This window comes from Rhizophagus irregularis, chromosome 4 (genome assembly GCF_026210795.1).
Source record: "Rhizophagus irregularis chromosome 4, complete sequence".
In the NCBI taxonomy this organism is placed as follows: Eukaryota; Fungi; Glomeromycota; class Glomeromycetes; order Glomerales; family Glomeraceae; genus Rhizophagus; species Rhizophagus irregularis.
The window spans coordinates 2,717,575-2,736,816 of record NC_089432.1 but is presented as its reverse complement, the minus strand read 5'-3'; the positions used below and the strand labels follow the sequence as shown (position 1 = coordinate 2,736,816).

The window sequence follows — 19,242 nt, the reverse complement described above, 5'->3', positions numbered from 1 at the left end:
TATCTTAGTAATTTAGAATAGATCGGTTAGTTATAGATGATAATATAATTTATTTGTATTTTCGTCTAGGTATTTGTGTAATTATGTAACATATCCATAAACATAATTAATAAATGCGTTACTAATCTTAAAAAAAAAAAAAGACTAATTTGTTGCTAATTATTAAATAATCATATGCTACAAGATTTAGCATGATACATATTAATTTTTTATTTATAGAAAAAGAAATTAGATAAAACTCTAAACAATAAAATGTGAAAAATACATTTGTGTAAGAATTCTAGATTTCAATATATGACAAAAGCATATCTACGAAGAAATAAACTTGTTTATGATATAGTACATCAAAATTGTTGCAGTATGATGTGGGACATTGTTGCTTTTTTACTGATTTTTTTTTTGTTACATAAGCGTCGAAATTGGTCCATACTTTTTGCAATTAGCTGTAAAACTCCTGGTCGAATGAAAATATCCATAAAAGCAATAAGTGCTTTCATAGCAAACTATTCTATTATACAAGATTGCGACTGATTGCGTCCAACCCATTGTCCCACTACGTAGATCAACGTCTAATCCATTGTCCCGGCCTATGGTAAGTCAAATAAACTTAATGAGTCGAATAGATGATAAACACATAATTTTAATTTTAATCATAGTTTATTGGCTGAAACTATATTGACATGTATCATATGACTCTTTAATTGATAAATAATAATATACCCTAAATTTTAGGGACTTTCTCTTTTTTTTTTTTTATTTTAGGGACTTTCTCTATTAGCCGATATGCATTGTTTACAAATTACAAATTACACAAATTTATTTTTTTGAAATGTGTCACATTTTAGAATATCAATTTCTATAAATAGTATAAAATTGCTATAAATAGTATAAAATTCTTTTTTTTTCTTAACATAAATTAATTTTCGCAATAAAAAATTCATAAACAATTAAACAATACCTACTATAATGTCTAATAACATTGAACTTAATTTTATTGATAATTCAAACGAATGGATTAATTGGATTGAAGAATCTATTACAAAAAAACAAATTAAATATTATGATTATAAACATTTTAATAATGTTCAAGAAATTGGTTTTGGAGAGATTGGAAAGGTATATCGTGCAAATTGGAAAAATTCTCATAGTTATTTAGCATTGAAATCTTTTTTTAATTTTAATATCGTGGCAAAAGAAATTGCCAATGAAGTAATTATAATATCTAATAAATAAGTATTTTTGTATTTATGCCGTACTACTTTACATTATTTCTTAATTTATGATTCTATTCATGGTTTAGTTTAAACTTCAACGTGAAGCGGATTTTCACGAAAATATTATTCACTTTCATGGAATTACGACAGGTATTACGAATATTTAAATTTGTTTTAATAAAATTGAAATAAGCTAAAATATTTTTTTTTTTTCAAAAGAAATCCAAAGCAATAATTCAAAAAAATATTTGCTAGTGATGGAATATGCTAATAGTGGCACCCTTCGAAATTATTTAAGCGAATGCTTTGAAAATCTCACTTGGAACGATAAGTTGAATTTGGCACTTCAGTTAGCTAATGCTATATCATTCTTACATGATAATGAAATTGTGCATCATGATTTGGTAGGTTTTACATTAATCAAATTGGGTCGTAAGATTGTATGTACCTACCTAATACAATTATTTATTTTAATTATTCTATTTAATAATAGCACTCTAACAATATATTAGTTCATAAGAATACCATCAAATTGACCGACTTCGGATTGTCAAAAAGGATTAAAGAATCATCCAATATTCAATCAAAATCATTTGAAATGGTTGTTTATATTGATCCACAAAATTTTGATGTAAAAGGGGATAGCAACAAACAAATTCAAGTATATTCGTTAAATAAAAAGAGTAACATATACAGTATTGGCATACTTTTGTGGGAAATCTCTAGTGGATATCCACCTTTTTGTAACAAACCATATAATATTGATTTGGCCATGGAAATATTGTATGGTCTTAGAGAGAAACCTATTCCTAATACACGAGAGGATTATGCGAAAATATATACTGGTAAATACTTACAATTAAATTCAATCATGATTAAAACATTATTAATTAATTATAATTTTATTATAAATTTAGATTGCTGGAATAATGAACAAGATAATCGCCCAACTATTAACCAGGTTATTGCAAAATTAAATGCAATTATTTTAGATTTTCAGCAAAATCATTACAATGCAGACTTCCAATTATCAAGAGTTCAGTTGTCTAAATCAAATAATGAAATTTCTGAAGATATTATTATTCAAAATTTTAATAGAATCAACATAAAAGAGATAGAACCTTTAATTTTCTTAAATCTCATTATAAATGACTATGACCTATTGGTTAATGAAATAATTCTTCTTATTGAAGATGTCGAAATAATAATGAGAAAAATTATAATTGTTAAATATCTTAATGACCATGATATAGCCTTAAAAGAAATTTATAATTGGCTACTAAACAATCAGGATAATTCTAATTCTGTTTTCATACTTGGAGTATTTTATCATTTTGGAATCGAAATTAATGTTAATAGACAAAAAGCATTTGAATTGTATCAAAATGCAGTAAAATCAGGAAATGTATTTGGAATAACTAGCCTAGGATATTGTCATGAAGAAGGAATTGGAACCGGTGTTGATAAACAAAAAGCATTTGAACTATATCAAAAGGCTGCAAATTTAGGAAATCCGCGTGGAATACGCAATTTGGGATATTGTTATGAATTTGGAATTGGAGCTAGTATAGATGAACTAATGGCATTTGAATTATATCAAAAATCTACAAATTTAGGAAATACACTTGGAATAAATAATTTGGGATGTTGTTATTATGGAGGAATTGGAATCATAGTTGATAAGCAGAAGTCGTTTGATTTATTTCAAAAGGGAGCAAATTCAGGAAATTATTTAGCTCAATACAATCTTGCTTCTATGTATGAAAGTGGTAAGAAAAAGGATATAAGTCAAGCAATTTATTGGTATGAAAAATCTGCTGAACAAGGATATCCATATGCTCAAAATAGATTAAGTCATTTAATCAATGATGGTTGATTTTTCACTGTGATCCATATTTTTACTGTAAATGTAGCATATTGGAGAATTTATAACTTTACAAAGTCATGATAATTATTTGGCTTGCTTAAGTTTGCTGATCATATGTTGAAAATACAAAGATTTACTATTTAGTATGTAAATCAAGAAGTATTAATTGTTAATTAATTAAGTTTAAAATAAATAACATTCTAATCTTACTGTACTTGCATAGAATACAAATTCCCAATAAAAAATACTGTATGTATTTAATTTTTTTTATTATATTCAAGTAACTGTAGAAATCATAACTCAAAGTTACACTTTTCAATTATTAAAATAAGATTATGAATAAAATACTATAGGAATAATAATCACATTATTTTTTATAGCATTAAACACAATTGTTTTCACATGAACAGAATTATTTCATGCATACTCATTATATTCGCACCTGTATTAGAAGAAACTATATCTTATTTATAAATAGTAGAGATGAAGAAACTTTATTTTTAGGGCTATCGGCTCTTTCAACCAGCAATCTGGCTATTAAAACTTTGTGTTCTCCATAACGAGATTTTAGTAGTTAAATAAAATGTTATTTGCACATTCTGTCATTTTTATCGTATTTGTAATAATTAATATGTGCGCAAATATCCTTTTATTAAAAATTAATGTAGCATGAAATGGTATTTCATATACTGACATATTTTTTTAATGGACGTTTATTCAAAAAATGCAAAGAAAATGAATGATTTTAGAAGAAATTTATTGTGTAGTTGACAAAATATACATATTTTGCCACCGTAAAGTACTAATAGAGAAATTGTGCCATTTATCATATAATGTTCAACATAAGGATCATTAACAAATATTTTTTGCAGAAGCTCATTTTATTGCCTTTTAAAAATGTTATTTTTGAGAGATTATCAGATGGATAATTTTAACAAATTTATTGTTATTCCAGATTTTACTACAGCAGTATTATTTTACAATGAGATATATCTTAACATTTTCTCGCCATTAATAAATAAATGAAGAATTAAATATACAACTTTTCTCATTCTTGAAAGTTATGTTGGTTATATAATTTGTTCCTTTAAATTTTATTTGTCTGTATAGCTAGGAGGTACAGGCAAACATCCAAATTATAAATTTTTTTTATTATAGTACTTAAACTAATCAAAATAAAGTTATGAATAAATTTAAGATGGATTGCTACACAAAATTAAAAAATGTTAGCCAAAATTAAACTCTTGTTAACTACTAATACATTAGCTACACCACTCTTATTAATAAACAAATTTATGGCCATAGCTATAATCGTTAATATCAATTATTTTACAAAATAATCTTGCTAAGCTCACGAAAAGCTCATTTTTGCACATGAATATTGTTACTCATCAAACATTTTTAATAAACAATACTTTAGGATCAAGCAAAAAATTAACCAATAATAACAGCTGATGATTTGCTAAAAACAATTATTTCTCTTTTTTGATTGAATAAGATTCAATTAGGAAAACAATTGTAAAATTTAATTATGAAATAATATTTAACCATGAAAAAGAGTAATATTTAATTATAATTTTTTTTGCTCTCCTCATTTCTGATATTTGAAATTTAAAAATTAGTTATATTTTTGTTAATAAATTATTTCCTAATCTCTCTAACTGGCTGTTTGTATAAGATCACTTCATTCTAAAAATGATAATTAAAATATAATTATTTCTTTGGAAGTAAATTTCTATGAATCTATTTAAATTTTAGTCTTACCAATACTCAAAAAATTCATAAAGTTTCACAAGATAAATACATGTAATTTAATACTACAACCTAGCCACATTCACTTAAAAATAAACTTGCCGATTATTCAAGACAAGTGAGTATCTATTCTAAAGATTTAACCAAGGTCAAACTTTGATATGGAATCAAAAATCGACTAAAAGTTATATCAATTCATTAACAAGATGAAAACAGAATATTGTTAGATTTCAAATTTAGTTAATAATACTCAAGTCATAATAAACTAACTAAATATCAATTAAGTAGCACAAATTTCATTACATAATTATTTTTAACACTGATACAATTTAATAGAGAAATAATAAATTCAATATCTAAATCAGTAGAATTCAAATTAAATTTAGATGAACAAAATTATAAATAATTTCTTAACAGTTAATAAAATTTTAAATAAAAAAGAGTTTAAAAGAGATTTGAAAGCAAATATCTTCTTATTTTTAATATTAAATCCAAAAAGTAACTTTATACTGAATAACAGGATTAAAGTTATATATTCACATTTATATTGCTTTTTTGGTAAATTATAATAAATTTACTATTCATTAGTTATTTTAGAATGTATTTAATAATAATATTCCTGATAAAGGAAACAAAACAAATTTGTCAATGAAGCAATTAACGAATTATTCATAAAACTTAGTTATAAATAGTAAATATATACTTAATATAATCCCTAATTTGACCAGCAAGTATCTCTATTCTTTAGTGTAATAAAAAAAAAATCACAAGAAAGTGTACTATATACTACAGTATAGATTTTTATCAACACTTCATACTGCTTATTTAATTTAATTAACTGTTGCTAAAAAATAATTCCTTCAGCTTTTGATATCGGGCTGGATACTATAAATCCTGCTGGAAATGGCAAACACCTTGTTGTCTTCCTTGAATATATGCCATGAACTTATCAGAATCTCATAACTTTGATGATAATTATTTGTATTATCAGATTTTCCATAATTACTTTAAGCTTTTCAATTACAAGTTTATTTATAAATCTTTTATTTACCTTTAAACCAGAGTTAATTATCTACTTAACATAATTTTTGCTTTAATTATAACTTTGATTAATATATTAAACTTCTTTATTATTAATACTACTTAATATTACAGTCAGTGAGGAAAAATGCGCAGTAGTAATTCAAGCAATATTACTAAATTACTAGCAATTTTGATACACTTACCAACATGGTGCTATGTTTTTTTCCTTTAGTTGACATCTTCAATTAATTAATTCATATTAAGCTTTATCATATAAAAATACTTTCTAAAAAACTATACATTTATTCATTCTAGTTCATATAAATATTATTTTAATCATTTAATTAATTTGTGTGATTTCATTTAGTAATAATTGTTCTTATATCAAATTTATATATCTTATAACATTATAATATGTAATGTTTTATTCACAAATCTGAAGACATTAGAATAGATTAGAAATTTAGTTAACATACAAAAAAAGCATACTATTTTAGTAATTATTAAAAGAATAATCTAATATCTGTATACAGTATAACTGAAAACAAATATTAAATACAAAATCATCTTTAAAAGAACATCATCTTATATTTGATCTAATTTTAATAGTATACCTTGACAATGTAGAAATAGAAGCAAAGCATACAAAATTTCTATAAGTAAATCAGATCTGAAAAGTAGGATAACAATTCATACATAAATAATTTGAGAAACTCATAGATATATTGACTTATATATTATGCCTTTTGTATTGATAAGGATCCGGATCCAACAATAACCTCCATACTTTTTGAAATTTGAAATAATAATTGCTTATAATATACATTAGAAATTAATCTAGTCTAATAAGTCTATGAATACATTTACTACTTTAAAAGGAATAACATTTGTAACTATTTTTTCAGTAATATTATCATATTAAGATATCTGTTCGGAGTTTCTGAGATCTTACATAGCCTATAAATTAATCAGTAACAGTGAAACATTATTTTCATTTACATAAAAACGTTAACAACATACCAGGAATTATTAAATTATTTACTGCAATGTCAGTTTTTTATGATAAACCATTTATTTTAACCAAATTAGTCATAACTAATAATAAAATAAGTATCTTATTAGGCACCTCGTAATAATCCTTATTTAACTGTTTGGCTTAATCCATATTTTTTCTAACTTCATGTTTTATATATTTGCAATTACAATATATTGAGCTACCTCATCCTGCTTATTTATTAAAAAAATTTTAATATAATAATAAATAGAAAATTGTAAAAATTGCTAAAACAAAAGTGATTGCTTTCAATTTATAATAGTCTGATCAAAAAAAAAAACCCCTCTCAAAATATTTTAAATATTTCTTCACCTTTGATTTATCTTAAAATAATTAAATATACGAGTAAAAAAACAGAGTTTAATTTATGTTTAGACTTACCATCTTTATTGAGAAAGATCAATTTGTAAAGATTCTATTTAATAAATAAAACATATCAATATTTTGTCTTAATTAGTTATATATCACAAATTATTACAGTAATCGCCTGAAAATATTTCACTAATATATGTTGTCATTTTGCTCATTATAATAATCATCAGAATTTTTTGGCTCAGGAAAGGTTATTAGAATTAAGCAATCCACTTGTAAAAATTTGCTTCTGTATGTGTTTTGTGTGACAAATTTGTAAAAAGTATGCTGCTAGTAGTTGGTAGACTATTATTGATTTCTTCTGCCTCTTTAATTTGTTTTTGTAATTCTGTTTTATTATCAATATCTATACGCTCCAATTCATAGGATTCATCATAATATTGATATAAAATGTATCGAATTTCTCCTTTTGGTCGATTTAATAGATTTGCCCAGCAGGCACCTTTTCATTAATTTACAGTCAATTGAGGTACTTTAATATCACTAAATCTTGGTCTAAGTGCTTGACAAATTTTATTGCTAATTTATTTTTATTATCCCAACTATTAATACATCCATCAATACATTTTTCTCTATACACTTTTCCAAAACCACCTTTTGCAATATATTCAATATCATAAAATTTATTGTAAGGTATCCACTCTAATACTTCATATTTGCTATTAAATGCTGATAGTTGAGCTTCTTGTCAATATTGTTATTATCACTAGTCCAATTTTGAAATTTTATTGAAAATGCTTTGCATTCTTTGCACCAATCAAGTCCAGTATTTTTTTGTTTACACTATTCATTCACCAATAAGCCATTCATAGTTCAATAGATAAATTTCGAGAACTCTATTAAATGGTGATACTCAACAGCAGTAAACCTGAATGTTACCTTAAAAATTTTTTTTTTCGATTACACATGTATGACATTAAGTGTAACATGAATCAACAAACAATACGCTATTTGACAAAATATGATATATTTAATTGTAAATAAGAAATTTTTGCTTTTACTGTAACTACATGTTTAAAAGCTCAAGAGAAGTTATTTGAAACTGGGTATGTATTTTCGTCATTAATTCTATATTTGCGTGATATATCGATCATCTGTCGATCATCAGAAAATCTCACACAAGCTCCATTATAAAAAATAATCTTTAAACGTTTTACGAAAACGTTTGAATTAATATTACCAAGTTTCACCAATTCTTTATTATAAAACAAACTTATGGTTTTATCTCCAAAATCACGCTTTAAATCTTTTTTTTATTAACACTACAATATAAACTTGCAAATCACACAAGAATCGGATAGTGTATTTATTTTGTGATGACTATAATTTACAAAAAAATTCATAATTACTAAGAATTAGTACACAGAATTCTGCGTAACAAATCCATTTTGCAAACAAGTAGTAAGGAGAAAATTTTAGCATATCTGATATGAAGGTTGGTTAATTATGTTATATGTTTTTTTAATAAATTTTAACGTTCGTTTCTCATTATTTTAATTTATATTTTGACAGGAAAATTTTAAGATTATGAAATTGTTGAGATGATTAATAAAACTGGAAAAGAGATTTCTGTATCCACTTTACCGAGATCTTTAAAATTTCGCGGGATAACAAGAAAAAATGTTAAGTATACATTGCATTTTTATTGTATATTTTAATTATTAAAAATTGTTAAAAAATTAAATATCTAAATATTATTTTTAAAATCCAACAAAAATTTTTTGTTAATAAATTTTAGCTTTTGTGGTGAGCATTTTTTTTTTTGGTTTTTGGTTTTGTTTGTTAGGTAGATAGGCTTTAGATAATTTGGATATAAATGTATTTGTCTTCTTACGTCTAAATCATTAGGCTCAATTTTGTTTTCGCCTAATAATATAATAATATTCAATAGAGGAAAGTAGTACAGCACATGATCTCCAAAAATAATTTTGTAACGTTACAAATTTTTAGCCGATAATGATTGACAATATACTGTAATAATGAACCAAAATTATTCACACATTTGCACTCTTTTTTTTTTTAAAAAAAAAGAAAAGTATGGCTTCAATATTTCACCTTAATCTTTCAAAAGACCTTTCCTTATTATTAGATTATCCAGATGATTACAATGTTATTATTCAAGTTGGTGAAAACCAAAATACAAAAGAATTTCGTACGCATTCAGTTATTTTACGTGCTCGTTCTTCTTATTTTAAAAGTGCCCTTTCTTCTAATTGGATTAGAAAGAAGGATAATATGATTATATTTAGTAAACCAGATTTAACACCTACTTGTTTTGATATGATTTTAAGGTAAGAATCATTTGATTTTTTTTTATTAATCATTTAACTTATTCAAAATTATTATAATTAATATAATTATTTTACTAGATATATTTACACTGGTGAATTTGATTTAACTAAGCAATCGGGCGAAAATATTCTCGATTTACTAGTCGCATCTGATGAATTACTTTTTGAAGAGTTATTTAGACATGTTCAAGACTATTTAATTGAAGAAAGACTTGACTGGATTCATGAAAATTCTGCTCTTGTTCTTAATGCTGTATTTAGACTTGATAATTGCAAGAAGTTACAAGATTGTTGTCTTAAATTTATCTGCAAAAATACACTATTGTTTTTATCTTCAAAAAGTTTTCCTTCATTAAATAAGGAAATACTTTTTGATTTGCTTAAAATAGATGACTTACAAATTGAAGAAATTATCATTTGGGATCATTTAATCAAATGGGGTATTAATCAAAATCCTGGTTTGGTGAGTGATAAAGCAAAATGGAATAATGAAAATTATGAAGCATTAAAGAAAACTTTAAATCAATTTATTCCTCTCATTCGGCTTGTGGGAATTTCTCGTGTGGATATCTTTGATAAAGTCCTTCCTTACAAAACTATTATTCCCAAACATATTTATGAAGATATTGAAGAATTTCATTATAAAAGTGTCATACCAAAAATTATAATTTTACCGCCTAGAACTGGATCATTAATCAAATCAAATATCATCGAACCAATACTTGCAAAAATAATAATTAATTGGATTGATAAAAAAGATACCATGTATACTCGTACTATAAATGACCCATTATATAAGCTTGAACTTATTTATCTTAATATTCGTGATGGATTTAGTAATAAATCATTTAGGAATAAATGTAATGGTCGAATGGCGAATTTGGTTTTAATTAAAGTTAAACAATCAAACAAAATTTTTGGTGGATATAGCCCTATTGGGTTTAGTTCATTAGGAGAATCAGAAGAAGGTTACTTTGTTGAAAATAATGGTCGATTTTATAATTCATCAAATAATTTTATTTTCTCCTTCGAACATAATAGTGATAATAAATATATGAAAATAAGTCGAGTAGTAAATAGTAATAAAGCAATATTCGATAATCGTCATTGTGGATTTGATTTTGGTATGGGTTCATTGTGTATGAGTGGTTATACTTTATATGTTAATAATTATAACGAAAATTATGAAAATAATTTAAATATTCGTGCGATTTATACCATTGCGGAGATTGAAACTTTTAATGTAGAAGATTACATCAAGAAATAGTTTTTGAGAGGGATTCTGTAACAATTTATTGATAGTTTATAATACATTTAAATAAATGGATAAATCATTTTTATATTAAATACTACAAATTTTTTTAAAATGATTGAAACATACATCTAACCTTGTATATAAAAGTATTCAATGAAATATCATGGTATGCAATGAAATTTTATTATTTAATTTCATTTACTGTACCGCACTGCACAAAATATCCCCTTTCCCATGTGAAGTATCCTCACTAATATGTCAAGTAGATGCATATTTCTCAAAAAAATTGCAGTTCAAGATCGAAGTATGATGATCTGCGGAATTTAATAATTCCGGCTGACCATGTTTTATTAATATATGATCATAATTGTTTAATTGATACAGTGATACAGCTATATTTAAAAAGTAATATCATTTATTAATTTGAAAGCAATAATAATATTATAATAATTTATTAAAAAGATCCGAAGTAATATCGGATCTTACTGTAAAGCTGTAAATTTTGCTAGTTTAATTTAAACTTTAATTAATTTTATGGATGTATGATTAAACTATTTTTGCTTATATAATAAAATTAATCTCTAGATGGGACTTGCCATTTCAAAAAAGGAAAAACCAGGGTAAGTATGATGAGGTGAGTGGAAGGAAGGAATATTGCATGGGTTGACGATCAAATTGCCTAGTGCAAAATACTTCATCTTATACACATTATGACATCTCTATTTTCTATTAGACATCACACCATATAAACAACAAACTGTTGCTAAATAGAAGAGATGTAGGAACGTTATATTCATTATTTATGTTTAAATTATTCAGTATAGTATACTAAACTATAGATGTTTAAAAAAAACTCTTTTATAATAAAATAAAAATCGGATAATTAAACTATCTGGTGGAATGATTATTAATTTTTATACCCGAATAAAATGAACTTTTATATTTTTTTTTGCAATTTTATAGTAAAAATTTATTTTCGTTATTTTTTTAATTATTAATTTACAATCTACAGTATTTGTTTATTTCTATTTTTACTTTTTACTTTCATGTTGCATAAAATCACTGTATATATTAAAATTATTTTTTTAAAGGGAATTGCAATTTAAGAAATAAACTATTTAACAATTACGTTTAAATAAATCCGATTTTGATAAGTTTATTTTTTTGAAAAAAGAAATACAGTGTGCGAAAATTTTATTTATTTCTCTGGGATAATAATTGATTATATTTGCAAAAATAGCAAAAAAAAAAATGTATCAACATATTATTATTACGTGAGTATTTGTATGACAATATTGAAATTAATAACCGTGACAAAATTTTCTTAAATATATTAATTTCACTCATTTCTATTTTCATTCACTAATAAGTTATCTAATTTTAACTAATGTCAAAAAAAAAATCATTTTCAACCATTTCTAATAACATTCTTTATTTCATTTTTTTTGATTACAGTCAAACCTTTATATAACGATATGTCGGGATATATATGAAATTTTTAGAAAATATCGTTATATCAAAGTTATACCGATATTTATATGTCCTCATATATAGCGGGAAAATAAAATTTTATCGGTATATCAAGTTTTTAATAGTATATCGGTATATCGAATATCGGTATATCGAGGTTAGACTGTATACATTCTTAATTCTTAACATTTTCCTTATAAAAAGGAATGCTCACCAAAAATGTCCGGTAATTGTCCATGTGATTTAAAAAAGTTTGTTGAAGTTATTAATAAAGAATCAAAAGATTTATTGAATGATAAATTAAAGGTAGCTGAAAAATTATTGAAAGAATGTTGTACAAAATTCCTTAATTATAATGACATTGTTAAACGTTCAGTTAATTAGTAACTATTTTCATCTCTATTCATTAAATGCAAATAATTGTATACAATTTAAGAAAACAATATATATTAATAATCACTTTTCGGGGAAGTTCCTTATTCGAGTTATTTTTAATTTAATTATGTGTAACATACATCAAAGTTTCGTATCCATAAAACGTCTTTACAGAAACCCGGTGTTTTGAACTAAATCGTCACGTGTTCGATTCCTATTCGTCAGAAAATCGCACTGATCACGTTACTGCGTGTTATGATACGAAATTGTCACGAATTGTAAAAATGTCGCTGCTATTCTATCACCAAGAAGTTTCGAAATATTTAAGAAACATTAGAAGCATGTTTACAAAACAGTAAATAATACTAACATTAATTGAGAAAATTAGTTTTTGATGTGGTATAAAATAATAAACTATATATAAATTTAATAGTTTAATTTTATAATTTTTTTAGTGCAGATTTTTGAGACGAACGATAAAAATTAATATTATTATAAATGAAGTATTGCATTATTTGTAAGCTTAATAAATGTGTCACATTATAATGTATTATGTGAAAAATCGCTTATTTAATTATTATAAAAGAATAAATAATGGAAATAATTAAATAAATACAGTACACGCGAAACTTCATCACAAGTGCAAATTGCTCGCAAAGTTTTTTAATATCTTTTGTCAATTTATCTAAAGTCTTTGTCTTTGCCGTGTCTCTTGCTGAATAATTAACAGCAAATGCATTCTGAATGAATTTACACAAACAAGACATCGAACCCAGAGTATGTAATTCGTCCACATTAGTGGCACTTAACCACCGACTTAACACATGAGCCGTAACAGTCTCATCCACAAAAGAGATAATTTCTTCTCTTTGTAATGGACTTGTCATAGACCTATAATTAATTAACATCATTAAATAAAAAATAAAATATAATTAATAAACATCATTAAATAAAAAATAAAAGAAAGAGAAAGAAAAAAATATACTAACAATGTCCTCTTTTCTTTGAAATTTTCAACTAAATTCTCGACACTATTGACTAATTTATTACGGAAGTCACCAAAGTGCCTATTTGCCGTATGAAGCCATTCAATGCCTTTAGCTGAATTGAGTTTTTAAGAACTTGTCGTATCAATTCTTCAAAGGCACTTTTTGGCGGATTTCGAACACGTAAAAATAGACACTTTAATTCTTCTAGAAAGTCTCGGCAAACTTTTGTCTTAAACTCTTGATTTGACGTTGTAATTGATGACCCAGCTGAGATAGAAGAGATAAATCGTGCCCCTTCTACAACTGGAGTTTGCATTGATAAATGCATGTTATTTGCCAGCTGCAAAACATTTGGATTTTTACATAACCATGAACAAAGCTGGTAAATAGTCATTTCATTAAATGGCGAAGGAATTTCCTCATTAATATTGGAATAATTTGCACTTTTGTTGAATGTATTATTGAGAATGTTCAACGTATTTGATCTTGGCCCTAAAGGTGATGGTCGTATTTGCTTTGGATATAGTGCTTTATTTGAATAATCATAATAATCAAGACCATTGGTTCTTCTTCTTGAAAGAACAAAATAGTCATCATCTAGACTATTATCTCCCAATTGAGATCTTAAATTCAGTCTTGAAAAAAATAGTCATCATTTTGAATATTGGCGTCCAACCGAGATCTTGAATTTTGTCTTGAATTATCTTGACTATTGACGCCCAATTGAGATCTTGAATTTGGTCTTGATTCATCTCGACTATTGGCGCCCAACTGAGATCTTGAATTTTGTCTTGAAGAAAGATAATCATTATCTTGACTATTGACGCCCAATTGAGATCTTGAATTTGGTCTTGAATCATCTTGACTATTGGCGTCCAACTGAGATCTTGAAGTTTGTCTTGAAGAAAAATAATCATCATTTTGACTATTGACGCTCAATTGAGATCTTGAATTTGGTCTTAAAATCGTTCTTGAAGGAGAAATATAACCATCATCTTGACTATTAATATCCAATAAAGCTGGATTCGGTCTTGAAAAAATCTTTCTTGGAGATGTAAAGTCATTTTGACTGCCAGTTCTTGATTCAAAAACTGAGTTTAATTTTAAAAATGTATTATTACGGTTATTGGTTTCTGAATCTATAACTGACATTATTGTTTCTATTTCTTTGTCATTTTGACTATTAGCTTCTTTTTCTAAAATTGACATCAGATGATCATTGTCATTTGTAATATCATTATCATCTTCATCGTCATCATTGTTTTCTTCATTTGCACTACTATTAATATCATTCAAAAGCTCATCAATTGTCTGTATTTGTGGAATAGCAACATTTCTCTCTTCGTGATCTTTATGAATTTGCTTTATTCCTTTAGTAGTTTTATACTGTTGATTTTTGGTGTTATTATTGTGATTATCCATGGCTTTAGTTTTTTTCACCATCTTTTTGCAACCTCTTTTACTCGCACTTTCATTTTGTGAACCATTAGTATTAATTATAGGATCATTAAAGTCGTCCGTAGGTGCCATTTCTTGATTTTCATGAGTTTTTCTAGTTTTTGTATTAGTGCTTAATTTTTCAAGTGCACGTTTCTTTGAATTTCTAGAAGGCTTCATTATGATTATTATTTAGTAAAAGTAAAGAAGAAAAGGATTTTATAATTAAATCATTGCTTATAAAGCATAACAATAATTTAAACTTTTTGATTACTAAATTTAGCTACTAATAAGGTTATCTAATAATAAACTACTTAAACTTTTCGTTGAATACATACTAAATTTGGCTAATAATAACGATAATATAAGTTTCTTTTGTATATGATAATCGGTTAAAGAGCTGATTATTTTTGACAGTAAACTATTATAGTTTAATCAAAATAAATTCAATTAATTCAATTGTAAAAGAAGCGATTGTTGTTCATGGGAATTTTTTTTTACTCTTTATTAAGCTTCGAACTGAATTTTTTTTTTTGATTTTTTTTATTTATTACTTTTAAACAAATAATATAAATATACAAATAATTTTCTTTTATTTTTTATGTAAAATGTTTCGCAACCGGTTCACATCCTATAGTTATCGCCAAAACTATATAAGACGCCCACAGAGTAAGTCTACGGACAATAAAAAAGACACTAAAATAAATGGTGAATATTGGTTTATTTGTTTTATAGTTTATATATTAAATATTCAATTTATTAAAAGTTAAAGTATTATGATAGAACTAAATAATAAAGAAGATGTGACTATTTACGAATTACCAAATGAAGAGGATTACGGTGAAAAAGTCAACTATGAATTATATGAATTATCAAATAATGAAAGTTATATATTGTCAAACGAAAAAGTTGACTATAAATTACCAATTGAGGAAGTTGACGATAAAATTTCAAATGATTGTGAAATGTCAAATGAAATCCAAAGTAATTCCGAAATGCTAAATAATGGATTTTTTTTTTTGAAGAAGAATTATTTGAAGAAGAGCCATTTAACAAGGAATCTTTCGAAGAATTATTTGATAATAATGAGTATTTTAGTGAAGATGAATTATCTGATGATTATGAAGAATTTAACTTTAATATTAAAGACGGATTATGTAGTGATAATGATGATGATAATGAAGTACAAAGCAAAGAAATATCAGATAAAATTGTTGATAAAGCCTTAAACAGTGAACAGATGCCACATACTGATGGAGAGTTTGCACCGTATTTCAAAAATGTTACTGAGGCATTGATGTTTTGTTGGATACAAAAACATAACATATGTAAGGAAATATTTAATGATTTTCTTCCATCATTTTCATTATTAATCAATTTTTGTTTTATTATTATACTAATAGCTACCCGAGCTTATGATGAATTAGTGGATATAATTAACCATCCAAAGTTCAAAAGTGAAGATGTTGTAACAAATTTTGCCTCTACTCCCGATCAAATCACGCAAAGTTCATATTTCAAACAAAAAAACCCCATCAACCTCTAAAGAAATCAAGGATATCTATTATTTATCTATTACAGATATCATTTGGCATTCTCTTAACAATCCATCACTGTTTGGCCAAATGTATTTTGGTCCAGGTAAAATAGTTGAAAAAAATATAGAACTCTGGCATGGAGACTTACTATGGAAGGAATCACCGCGATTTGGATGTGCATTTACTCAAATTAATGGAAGTATGTCATAATTTTTTTTAATGCATTACTATGAGAACTTTTATTAATATATAATATTTATTATTAAACAATTCAATTTTAGAGATATACAATTGTGGAGATTTTGTAGTTTATAAAGAAACAGTATCAAAGATTGGTAGAATCTTAGCAATAGTAGAAATGCATGGTGAACTCAAAATAATCATCCAACGCGTTTTAAGGTTTGATGAATTGCCAAAAAATTTACAAAGTAATGATCGTAGAAAAAGATCACATATTGAAGTATGGTTGTTAGATTGCAATCAATAGGTTCGAAATTACTAATTTAATGAAATTAGGATGTCCGGTTTACAGGCTTCAAGATACGCGACAGATATGTTCTATGAGCGTAGTTGATACAAGTAGTACTGTACATTTTGTTCATTGTTGTCATGACGATGAATGTAATAGTGGTGAACATGATTTTGGGAATAATTTATATATGAGGAATATATATTTCTTCAAAGCCATTTAATGTTGGTTAATGTTTTTCTGCGAGGTATTAGATTAATTTTATGTATCATGTACTAATTAACATTGAAACATCAAAAATAATTATCGTTGCATTTACTAATTTTTTTAAAAAACGTTTATAATTCTTTTTGATATATTTACTAATATTTGTTATATATTTACAAAGTACTATAAATATATTTACGATTTATTTATTAATATTTGCTATATATTTACAAAGTACTATAAATATTTTTACGATTTATTTAATAATATCTAACAACTTCGATAATAAATTTTTTTTTGGTCGTCATATCGTCATCGATCGTCTTAATGCGCAGTAACTGCATATCGGCCATATACAGATTAATGGTTTACTAGCTCGTAACGAAACTATTACTAATTAGATATACCATTTAGTCACGATTTGGTCACAAGCTTTTGACTATTGATACATTTCTGTAAAGGTATTTAATAATTCTTTGGAAAAATAATAATTTTTTGTATTTACGTTTAATAGTTTAAGAAATCCAAAGATGCTGTTAAATTGATTCAGCGGACTTTCGACATAGAAATATCTGGTGATACCCATTCTATCTATAAATAAAAGATTTTTGTATTTTCTTTTTCTTTGTAACAAATCGTGAAAATCATGTGATTTTAATTTTAAATGACTTGAGAACGATAAGCACAATTCTAATATTTTTATTCATTCACTTTAAATAGTTTCAAATATATAAATTGTAAAAATAAATTATTAACTAATCATCCTTTTGTAAGTAATTTACTGTCACTACTTTTCTGGAATATTTGTTTCAAATATCTTAACAGACTCGACTTTATGGGCTCTTAAAAAAAATCTCTTATGGCTGATATTTCTATACTAACAGTTAATTCTTACTTTGATTTATGAAATATCACAATGAAATTTACAACTCCAAGTTATGGTACATGACAACAATATCATGAAAATTATTATAATTATTATCAAGCTTCCTCCCTATAGATAATTGCCCTTTGTTATGTTTATGAATACACTCTGTAAATCATCATTTTAAATTAAAATAATAATATTAAAATAAAAAAATTAAATGCAGGCAGGCTTTATACTTTAAAAATAAATAATATTGTATTTGTTTTTTTAAAAAAATATTTTATCAAAAGATTAAAAACTTATGTATATCAAAAAATTATAAATCACACCACTGGTGTTCAACACCACAGTTATATGTATTAATTATTTTTTTATTTATCATATAATTTTTTTATTCTATATCTGATATTATTAATAGTCTAATTAAGATGTTTCCATTAATAAAATATTATAATCCATATTGCTATATTTAATGCTGTAGCATATAATATACTTCACATATATTTTTCTTGGTACTTTTTTATTTTATACCACAAATATTGCAAAATAAAAAAAAATCGAAAAACTAAGTAAATTTTAATTAGAATGACTTCTTTAGTTTAAGCTATAGTTTTCATGAAAACACATACTATGGTGTTGGGCACCAGTGGTGTGATTTAGTAAAGTTGTTTCTTATTAATTATTTTATTTATTGAAATATTTATTTAATTATCTTAAAACCTTTAATTTTTTTTTTTTTGGAGAAATGTCCTTTCTAAAGAAATATTATTCTATGAAAATATTTACTTTAAAAAGGCTAATACAATAATTTACAATGGACATTTCAACAAAAAAGATTTTTTCTTAATATATTAATTTACCATCCATAAAAGGCTGATTGCTAACCCTAAAGTATAAAGCATAAAGCATAAGACTATGCAATGTTATAAAAATGATGGAAAGATTAATTATATTTGGTTTCAAACTAACTATAAACTGAGTTTATTCATGATCATAATATCAAATATAAAATTAGTTCAAAGTTATGCAAAACTTCACAGGTTTTATGACATTCTTTTCTT

General features: G+C 25.1%; 4 protein-coding genes across 4 annotated transcripts; 3 read left to right on the top strand and 1 right to left on the bottom strand.

Annotated features, from left to right (window-relative positions):
- Positions 1 to 966: 966 nt before the first annotated feature.
- Positions 967 to 3,419, top strand: OCT59_023919 (uncharacterized protein; the record flags this gene model as incomplete). The annotated part of the gene is made up of 5 exons (XM_066135058.1): positions 967 to 1,209; positions 1,301 to 1,364; positions 1,434 to 1,618; positions 1,708 to 2,059; positions 2,132 to 3,419. 5 exons carry the CDS (start codon positions 967 to 969, stop codon positions 3,088 to 3,090), a joined length of 1,803 nt encoding a protein of 600 aa, XP_065991123.1. The 3' UTR covers positions 3,091 to 3,419.
- Positions 3,420 to 9,562: 6,143 nt separating this feature from the next.
- Positions 9,563 to 10,840, top strand: OCT59_023918 (uncharacterized protein; the record flags this gene model as incomplete). The annotated part of the gene is made up of 2 exons (XM_025330501.2): positions 9,563 to 9,573; positions 9,652 to 10,840. 2 exons carry the CDS (start codon positions 9,563 to 9,565, stop codon positions 10,838 to 10,840), a joined length of 1,200 nt encoding a protein of 399 aa, XP_025175243.2.
- A 2,399-nt stretch (positions 10,841 to 13,239) lies between these two features.
- OCT59_023917 (uncharacterized protein) lies at positions 13,240 to 15,279 on the bottom strand (the record flags this gene model as incomplete). Its single annotated transcript, XM_066135057.1, has 4 exons — positions 13,240 to 13,564; positions 13,663 to 13,774; positions 13,855 to 14,264; positions 14,339 to 15,279. 4 exons carry the CDS (start codon positions 15,277 to 15,279, stop codon positions 13,240 to 13,242), a joined length of 1,788 nt encoding a protein of 595 aa, XP_065991122.1.
- A 596-nt stretch (positions 15,280 to 15,875) lies between these two features.
- OCT59_023916 (uncharacterized protein) lies at positions 15,876 to 17,329 on the top strand (the record flags this gene model as incomplete). The annotated part of the gene is made up of 5 exons (XM_066135056.1): positions 15,876 to 16,083; positions 16,140 to 16,427; positions 16,503 to 16,607; positions 16,919 to 17,102; positions 17,170 to 17,329. 5 exons carry the CDS (start codon positions 15,876 to 15,878, stop codon positions 17,327 to 17,329), a joined length of 945 nt encoding a protein of 314 aa, XP_065991121.1.
- Between the last annotated feature and the right edge of the window lie 1,913 nt (positions 17,330 to 19,242).